The sequence below is a fragment of the Nematolebias whitei genome, chromosome 11 (genome assembly GCF_014905685.2).
Source record: "Nematolebias whitei isolate Nwh7 chromosome 11, NemWhi1, whole genome shotgun sequence".
NCBI classification, from domain to species: Eukaryota; Metazoa; Chordata; class Actinopteri; order Cyprinodontiformes; family Rivulidae; genus Nematolebias; species Nematolebias whitei.
This window is the reverse complement of record NC_056508.1, coordinates 27,263,724-27,273,773: the sequence shown is the minus strand read 5'-3', so window position 1 is coordinate 27,273,773 and position 10,050 is coordinate 27,263,724. Positions and strand designations below refer to the sequence as shown.

The 10,050-nt window shown below is 44.8% G+C and overlaps 1 protein-coding gene across 1 annotated transcript; it reads right to left on the bottom strand.

The window, feature by feature from the left end:
* Positions 1-2,304: 2,304 nt before the first annotated feature.
* Positions 2,305-4,032, bottom strand: mafba (v-maf avian musculoaponeurotic fibrosarcoma oncogene homolog Ba). Its single transcript, XM_037684088.1, has one exon. The coding sequence runs from the start codon at positions 3,581-3,583 to the stop codon at positions 2,354-2,356; it is 1,230 nt and encodes a 409-aa protein (XP_037540016.1). The 5' UTR covers positions 3,584-4,032; the 3' UTR covers positions 2,305-2,353.
* Positions 4,033-10,050: the final 6,018 nt, after the last annotated feature.

Below are 10,050 nucleotides of genomic sequence, written 5' to 3'. Positions count from 1 at the left end.
TGGATTTTACGCAATGTTAATAATAAAACTGAAACTGTGTTTCATACAGCTGGATTTAGCCTCTAAGTTTATTCAAGGCCATGCAGTGCGTGGTGAAACTGAGCATTATTTCACGTCTTAATGCAAATCTGATGTTTGCTTCTTTCCTCCGCTGCGCTGCAAGGTCAAACATCTACTTTTACCGCGCGCTCCTGCGACAGCGGGGGTTTCTGCACGAGTCAGCAGGGCAGGAATCTCCCTGAACCAAGAGACCCGGTGATCTAATCTCTGCAGACCAGCAGGCGGAGTTTGCACAACAGTCTGGAAACGCTCAAAACTCCCATGAAGAGATACTGACTGAGATTATCACTTTATCATCAGCAGGACGTGAAGGGGGAACAATTACTTATAATTGTATTATCCTAAGAGAGAGTTTATATATTTTATGTAAGCAAAAAGAGTAAATAAATAAAAAGTCTGAGCTCTCACTGTTGCCATTTCAATGACTTTAATAAGCAAAATAGGAAACAATTTGTTTTTTCTCCAAAAACAACAACCAAAAGACAAAAAACAGAAACCAGCCTGAATGAAACAGTTCAAATTTAAGTGTTGTTCTATTATTCATATAAACAGGATTGAAAATTGATCCCCACCATCTCTATATGTGGAATTGGTGAACACAAAAATAAAAAAACAACAACCCGCTGCTGCAGTTTCAGTTGGATTTCAAGCCAGTTGAATCAACAAATCAAAACATAAGATTGTTCTAAATGCAGGACTTTCAAAGACAGTTTCAATGCAAGCACCATGCTTAATCGATATGATCTGACACTTTAATTTAAATCATTCAAATAATAAAACATATGGAAAACAAACTTTAACTATACGCATCTGGCCAGCAGAACCAGAATAATCAAATAATATTAATATTAATAGACGCAACAAAACAGTAACGTGGTTTTCATTTTGAACATTTGCACAACCTGAATCCCTCTTTTTTTTTAACTGACCGGCAGAAAAAAGTCAGGAAAACATTAAAACTTTTTATCACAACATGACTCATGTAATTATTTACTCGGATAAAATATTTAAAAGATGAGTTTTTGTGTTTGGGATTTTTAAAAACATGATCATTATTCCCAGGTCCAGAGAAAACGTGCAACAGGTGGCTGCCAGCCGCTGCGTTTTATTAGAACAAAACTTTATTCTAAAGAATTTCTGCTAAGAAACATCATATTTAATAAAAGACAAAGTGATAATTTTGAGTTTGCGCCTTTTTTGCGCACAACCAAATCTCTGTGCGCAGAAATATTAGTCATAACCTTCCAGCAGAATAATCATGTCCCTGAAGGGAGGTGTGAGCAACATTCAAAATGAAAACTTGCTAAATCACCAACAGAAGTGCACTTGACGCACGATTTGTTGCTTTTAAATGCGACAAATAATTAAAAAAAAACTCTTTCTTTTTCCGTTCAATCAATGATAAGAAAGTTTTTTTTAAAAAAACAGTAAATGAAATATAATAAAAACAAAGAAAAGAAGTTCAAACCAGCCTCTTCTTTCTTAATGTGCAGCAGTTTTTATAGCTGCAATTTATTTACAAGCCCCCACCCACCCAAAGAAGTGAAAAATAAACCCCCCCACACCAAAGGCGGCGGCCGTCCTGCTGTTCTGTCCCCGCTGCCCCCCCCCCCCCCCCCCCACACACACACACAAAAAGAAAAAGAGACAAAGCTATAAAGAAGCGCAGATCAAAGACATGCTCTGAATATACACGAGATGATGAAAGTAGAAAATAGAAATTATTACCGTACATGTCCAGCATGCAGGATTAATATTAATGCAGAAATCTTTTTTGTTTGTTTTTGTTTGTTTCTATATATATATTTATATATATATATATTTGAATATAACCAAGCAGGCAATAAATCAATGAGATGTTGCATAACCCACCCCCCCAGAGCAGAGCTGAATTTGCATAAAGTGGAGTCAGGCCTGCTTATGGTTTTGAATTTTTAGAGTCAAATTTTAGTCTCTTAACCGGAAATGTAAAAACTGTAGTCTTCAGAGGAGGTGTTGGGGAAGTTCTGATCCTCCTTTTATTTTGAAAGAGGGGGGGTGGGAGAAAACAACCAAAAAACAAAAACAAAGTCTCTTCCCTACAAACAGCTAATCTACAAAGCTGCTCGGACTCTGTCTGGATGGAGAGATGATTATAGATGAGAATATAATCTGGTGGATTAGTCTTTTAATATGAATATAACTTTTTTTGTATTATGTAATCAAACCGTGTGGGAGGGGGGGGGGGGGTCATTACCATCTGTCCATCGGTGGTTTGTGGAGAGAGGAAGGGTTCAGGGGGCAGCTGGTTGACTCACATGAAGAACTCCGGGGACGACGGGTTGTCGCTGGTCGAACCCGCCTCGCGGAAGCCGCCGGAGCCCGTGCCCGTGAGCTTCTCGCACTTGAGTTTGTAGGCGTCCCTCTCCCGCGCCAGCCGGCTGATCTCCGCCTTCAGCTGCTCCACCTGGTTCATCAGCTGCGTCTTCTCGTTCTCCAGCACGTGCTTCTGCTGCACGCGCTTGAACCTGCAGGACTGCGCGTAGCCCCGGTTCTTCAGGGTCCTCCTCTTCTGCTTGAGGCGGATGACCTCGTCCTTGGTGAAGCCCCGCAGGTGTCTGTTGAGCTCCCGCACCGACATGGACACCAGCTGCTCGTCGGAGAAGCGGTCCTCCACGCTGAGCCCGCCGCCCCCCGCGCCCAGGTGCGCCGCCGTCTGGCTCAGGTGGCCGTGCGGGTGGTGGTGATGGTGGTGGCGGTGGTGATGGAGCGGTTGGTGGGACTCAGGGGAGACGGGCGACGGGCTGTCGGGGTCCTGGCTGTGGTGATGGTGGTGCTGGCTGTGCGGGTGGCTGTGCGCGCCCGGATGCCCGGACAGCTCCTCGGCGTGATGCGGGATGCCCCCCGCGTACGGGTGATGGTGCTGCTGGCTGTGGCCGTGGTGGCTGTGGTGGTGGTGCGGGCCCCTGTAGCCCTCGAAGGCGCCCTGCTGCTGCTGCTGCAGCTGCTGCTGCACGTGCGGAGGCTGAGGGTGCCCGTGCGCCGTGGCTCCGATCAGGGCCTCCACCGCGTCCTCGGGGGTCAGGTTCAGCGTCTGCGGGTCGATCTGCTGGTGGTAGCCGCTGTTCGGCATCCAGTACAGCTCCTCGAGGTGGTGCTTCTGCTCTGTGGGGCTGAAGCTGGGCGAGGAGGGCACGGAGCTGCAGGGCGTGCTGATGGGGGTGGAGGACACGGAGCCCTGCGGCTGGAGACGGTTACACTGGCGCACCCCGCCGCGATCAAAGCCGGCCAGGCCCTCCTTCTTCACGTCAAACTTCATCAGGTCAAAGTCGTTGACGTATTCCAGAGCCAGGGGGCTGCTGGGCAGCTCCGGGCCCATGCTCAGCTCCGCACTCATGCTGGGGCGACTGGTCTGCAAAGACGCAAAGGTGCCGGCGTGCGTCGCAAACACGGACTTCTTAATGAGAGTCTCTTCCCTCCTTCCTTGTTTCATGCAATAGTTGTTTTGGCTCCTCCACCGCTCTGCGCTGACTTGCTGTAGCATGAAACAGTGTGGTGGGAGGGAGGGGGGTGAAGGGGGAGAAAAAGTTGTGGAGGCAAACTTTCAGCTCAGCTCAGTGTTTGCGTCATGTAGCCTACTTCTGCTGGAATAATGTGGCAGGCAGGAGGCAGAGCAGCGCGCGCCGTGCAGGAACAGTCAAACGTCGGTCCTTCCAGCAGAAGAATAGTCACAAACAAACCAGCAGAGCAGAAGAATGACCCCGTTTGCTCGCTGAGACCAGTCCACGTTGCAACTTCTTACTGATAAGTCTCCCTTTTTTTTTCTCCAGGAAAATAAAAGGCACAAAAAAGAAGACGCAAAAGTAAACAAGACGTCTGTTCTCGCTCTCTCTTCCTTTTTTTTCTCGCTGAGAAGGAGCTTTTCCAGCTCTGCACCGCAGAGGTTTAAAGGCTCGCCTCTCTCACTCTCTCCTCTCTCTGGTATCCAGCAGACTGCGCTCGGAGCCAGCCCGGGCTTTATTATCAAAGCGCGTGCGTGACGTCGCACAGAAAGGCAGGACCAACGGCGCGCGGTGATCCAATGGGAGCGGGACTCTGAGCTCAAGCAGAAGAAGAGGAGGTGGAGGAAGAGCACGAGAGGAGAGGGGGCGCCCAATTCCGTCTTGACAGCCAGAGACAGTCAGCTGACCGACTTCCCTAAAAGCGAAGGGGGGGAGGAAGGAGGGGGGAGGGAAAAAAGAGAAGGGGAGAGAGAAGTCTGTGACGCGCTGCTCCTTCACGCGCTTGGACCGTCGTGAGATTCTACAGACTCCGGTGCAAGAAGCTGAATGAAGCGTCCCAGACTGACTAACTTAAACATGTTGACCTGTTTCTGTTTTATTCCAGCTCTTGTTCTTGTCTCATTTATGATGCAGCATTCACTGGTGACGCTGGTTTCTGTCCATCTTCACAATCAACGATCTGCCCAGAAACAAACTCCTCTTTCCATCATCCATCTTTACACAAAACTGCATTTCTCTGAAGTCTGAGCTTTCCACAAATTAAAGCTCCACAGCTGGGCGATGTGACAAAAACACTTTATTTAACACTCTTTACTAAGTGTTTTTGAACTTTTTTTTTCTTTTTTTGCAAGCAAAGACACAATTTGATGGTTATGAATCTCGCTAGGAATATTCAGTTGTTTAGAGAATAATAAATAAATATTTTACTCCACCATAAGTAGTCATATATTAATGGCTTGTTTGACCCATTAAACTGAATTAAATGTATTTGCTTTAATAAAACCGACAGACTTATTTCGGAGTGTCTGATTGCGCCAACTCAGACCGGAGAGAGAAAACAGGCTCAAGGCTGCCCCTGCGTGGGCAGCACGTGCACACCGCCCGAGCCGTGGAGCTGCTGCTGATGTTGATGATGAGGGTTCCGTGCATCCCCACGCTCCTTGTTCCGTGTGGAAGGTCACATCCTGCAGTGATGACTGGCAGCAGCTCTTCTCGGGCACTTGTGATGGAGGATAAGAGCAGAGAGACGTTTGTTCTCGTTCTTTTTGTAAACTGTCGAACAGTTCGGGGAAAGCTAGGGAAGACTTTTTACAGAATTACGTGCAAAACTCATGTGATCTTTGTCTTAATCTGCTTTTAAATAAACAAAGAAAGAAAGAAAAAATCACTTCTATCCCAGCCAAAATAAACTGTCCGTATAAATGAGCCAATCTGAAGAATTGATCAGATGATAATTTCCTTCCCAGTCCATATTCACAGCTGAGCACGTGCAGCAGCGTATCGATCAGGCAGGATGGAGGAAGAAGAGGCTGCCAAAGATGACATGCGATAATGAAGGGCTCATTTGTTTGCCTTAAATTCTTAATCAGTTTGACGCGCGTGCGTGAGCTGGGATCCATGATTCACTTTCTGTGTTTGTGTTTGGAGTTTGAGCTCTGAGAGAAAATCTGAATCTGATTTAAACTAATAAACACTGGAAATAAATTATGTTTCATAAAGAAAAAAAATAGTGTCAGACATCTATAGAGAGAGACATTTATTATTATTATTATCATTATCATTACTATTATTATTATTATTATTATTATTGCTGTTGTTGTTGACGTCGTCAATAATTGAGTGTAATAAGTTTATTGGAGGAATGACAGTCATGAGAGGTGTTTTGTTTTCAGCTCATCTTTCTTTTATATAAAAGAAGGCCTCTTCCGGTTGGACTTTTTGTTTTATTTATATGACAGCCTGCATTAATTTAGAATAAATAAAAAAATAAAATTCCACCTTGTCCCTTTTCTTCCCAGAAGCCTCCTGATGGTTGAGCTCCTGCAGACGCGCCTCTCAGTCCTGACGCGCTCTGAGCGCAGCGTGTCGTTCCGTGCCGTGCCGCGGTGCCCTCGAGCCCCTCTCTCTCCCATCGAGGCCGAGCCGCCGGCAGCCCCCTTAATGCTCTCCAATATAACCCGAGACCACCGTCTGATGGATCCAGGCGGGCCTGCCGGCGGCTCCAGCCCCCACTTCCACCTCCTGCTCTGTAATCACGAGCTGTAATGGAGAGACGAGATGTTAAAAAAAAAAGAAAAGAAAAAGCGTGCATGTCAGCAGCATTTCGGTGGTTAATGATCTAAGTGATCCGCGTGCTTATGGACAGCGGGAAAAAGTGTTGATGCTTGCTTCTTTGGCCCTGATGAGAGTCCCATCCTGCAGATTTTAGGAGTGAATAACAGAAATAAAATCACCTTTAAAATGCCACATTTAACAGTTGACGCGCGGAGGCTGCACAGCTCCAGCTGCAGCCGGGCCCGCTGCTGGCGCACGTGAAGGCCCCTGCTCGGTGTACAACACATGGGGGGAATGCCACCTCACATTTATGGACTTGTGCACGCGAGGCTATAATGGAGCTACAAGGACTTTTTTCACCAATTCTCTCTCTTTTTTTTTTTGTTGCGGAAAACAAAGCTGTTTTTATTTGCGCTTCCTATCAGATGAGTGATGTCTCCTGGGAATGTTGCCGAACCGAGCCGGGGTGCAGCCGCTCTGAGGGCCCAGTGACAGTGGGGGAGGATGAGGGACGGAGACGGTTCATCTGCAGCGCTGATGCGCTTTGACGCACGAGGGACAGGAGAGGCGCGCGGAGCGGACGCGCTCCTCCAAAAGTTTCTTTCACAGATTGCTGCGTGTTTGAAGAAGACAGCGGGTTTCTACAACTTTATGCCTTTTTTTTATCTTGTCTGGAGAACAACAAGCTGCTGTTTGTTTTGCTCACGTTGTTTAAATGAAGTCAAAGAACTTGTTTGCGCAAAATACAAATCTTAGCGCTCGTCGATTCATGTTTAATATTTTATTAAATACTTTTAGCTACTCCATTAATGCATTTGACACGGTATGATGTTTCCACTGATTAACTTAATAATACTGTTGCTGTGAAATATTCAAGCTGTCGGTAAGGCAGCTTACATTTGTCTCAGTTTGATCACGCGCGTCAATAATCTACATCCTCTTTTTTATTTATTTGTTTTTTTTAGAGATTCTGCTTTGCTCCACCCTGATCGATTAACTCTTTGAAAACATGTTTTATTAAGACGTTTGGAAGGAGGCCAACCTCTGATGAAGGCCAAACATCATCGTCAATCACTGACTGATTGGAGACTTTCTTTTCTCTCTCTCTAAACAAGGTGAGATATGAAATATAATTGATTTTAACAATGTGAACCCAACATTTGTATTAAAATCCCCCTTTTATGTATTTTCGTGCTCATTTACATTTTCTTTCGTGTTTATTTCCCGACAGTTTCACCTCTCAGCCTATATATAGAAAAGGTAAATGTATTTGCAGACAGAAATAAGTTGATTTCTGGTGACAGAGCGCCCCTAGTGGTGACTCCTCTCACTGCAGGAAGCTGAGGTTTCTCATCAGTGAGGAGCAGTTTTTGCACAAACGTCACCAGACTTGTGTTCTTGAAATGACTAAGAGACCTCGAGCATATAAAAAGCTGATAAGGAGGCCAAAGTATAATTGCAGGCCTTTCCTGAGTTTAGATGTTCCTGATTGACATGTAGTAAAAAAAACAACAAATGAACGTCACTGTGCACTGTACTGGCTTAATGCCAGAGGAAATAGAAGAAGATGAAAAAAAAAAAGGACAGTAAATCTGCCTGTTGCTGTGGTAATTTCATTAATGTAAATTGCAATGCTATATGTACGACAGGTTTGGCCTCCTTCCAGCTGGCTCTTTGCTGAGGCTTGGGCATGATGTTTGGTTTTATCACAACTGGCCACCACACGACACCACAAGGGCCAGATATCAGAGTGCAGGCATGACATAATTAAAAACTGTACTCTCTGCTCGTAACTGCAGTTTACACCTGTGTTTTCTGCACCAGCAACTGGCTGCTTCAATTCTGAAGAAACGTATCATGTAAACCATGAACCATAATTAAAAACATACAGTATTTGCTCACCTAACTAATGCCATAAGTCTTGTGTTGTTCTTAGAGCTGAACTGTCTCACTTGAATTGTTCCCATGTCTCTGAGTGGCATCTATTTCCTCCACAGACCAGATTCTCTGGAAGACGTTAAAACAAATCTTCATTTAAAATCTGCAAAATATGTGTAACTCACACTTGAGTGCACAGCAACTGTAGGTCAATAAGTTAAAAGTAATGAGAGTATTTTAAACTATTAAAATCAAACATTAAAAAAATATTCTGAACTACATCAATGATGCCGTAGTTTTTCAGATATATCATTGTGAAACTGAATTGTGGGTCCACACTAAATGTAAACAAAACACTCAGATGAATTTGCCTGAAGTTAATCTGGTAATTCAACAAATCTGAGCTTAATAATGTACAAGTACATCAAAAGTGTTGGACTTCTCCATCTCAAATGTCTCTTCCATGGACATCATTGATCTACTTTTGGTCATTTGGGCTGTTTCTGTAGGTAAACAAATGTAACTGGCAGCCATTCACAAATTTTTTGGACACATTTTTAATTCAAAAATGCATGCATCTATTAGATGAGAAATTAATGTTGTTCCTTCCCTTAGAGATGTTTAATCTTTAGTGAATTTGTAATTCATACATGGTTCGGTGTAATTCTTGAGGAGATTTCTTTACAGCCTCCCGTCAAATGTGTGCAGCATCAATATTTATGATGTGCTGTTCTGTTTTGTCCACTGAGCTCCATCAATGTTTGAGTGTGAACTGGTTTCAAGGTATTTTTTTAGTTTTCATTAGATTTCTCTTCTCGTCTACTGTCCTGTCTGCTCCATCAGTCGTAAGATCCAGACCTGTTGTTGTTATTTAACATTCCTCTAAAAATGCAGCTCCCACTCTCGACTCCTTCTTTCTCCTCTCTCCTTCTCTGTCCATCTACTCCTCTTTCTCAATGACCTCCTTGCCTCTTAGCTCCCTCACCCTTCTCCTCTGGTCCTGGCCCTGGCCCTACCCACCCTGGGTCATTTATCATGGGCCAGGAGGGGAGCCCCCGGGCCTGCAGGCCTCTGTCAGCCCCTGCAATCGCCTCTTTGTGGCTCCCAGCAAACAAGTGTTGGATCAGCAAAAGTCTATTAAAGCCTGGTGGGCCTTTCTCAGCCAATTGGGTTTGGGTCACTGAGCTGCTCTCCTTGCTGCTCCGAGAGCTCTTTGTGTCGCCGCCGTTCGCTGACACAGATCCCCACAAGATTAATGATTCTTAGCAGCCATTTGGGTTTCATTCACAGGGTCCTTCTCTCCATCTCTCCCTGTTTGCTCCACTTCTCTTGTTCTTGCTTCAAACTGTCCTTTCCTCAGGTTTCTTTCTGCCTCCTAATTTACCACTTTTCACTCAGTGATTTAGCTTTTAATTGCTCACCCAATCATTGTCAAATGTTTGTTTCTTCTCTTTGCAAAAGAATCACCTGCAAGTGTGATTAAAATGCACAGCCCTTATTTACCTGATATTTGCACTTGAATTTTGCTGCCTAAAAACGAAAAGTTTTTTTTTTTAGTTGTTTGTTTTAAAGTGATGAGCTCCTGTCTGATTTATCCGAAGGATGGTCAGAAACAGATCCACATTACAGCACTGGCAACCTTCCCCGCAGTGTGCCTCAGGAGGCTCGGAGCAATTTGAAATCCTAGAGCCACTTCCACAACTTCCATGTTGCCATGTTCTCGGTGTAGTTTCCAGTAATTACTGCAGGTTAAGTGCACGTCCCGGAGCTCAGTGGAGGCAGCTCTATCCCTCACCTGGGACATGACTCAGCACAGTCCAGGTCATCCGGCCATTTCCCTGACCACTGGACCACACCCCAGCCTACTTTAAACCCACAGGACAAGCACTATTTATGAACGTCTCGCATTTACTTCCATCACGTAATGTAATGGTAGTTTTATTTACTGGCTGGACTGTTTGCACAAAGACAGCCTCACTCTGACATGTTTATCTCTCAGAATGATGTTATGCATAAACTTTTTTTTAAATCACAGAAGAACTTCATAGGAATTATAGAGAAAGTTTCATGTTTATTG

Bases quoted from the DNA above. Each gene is read 5' to 3' on its own strand.
- mafba (XM_037684088.1), bottom strand. From the start codon at position 3,583: ATGCTACAGCAAGTCAGCGCAGAGCGGTGGAGGAGCCAAAACAACTAT.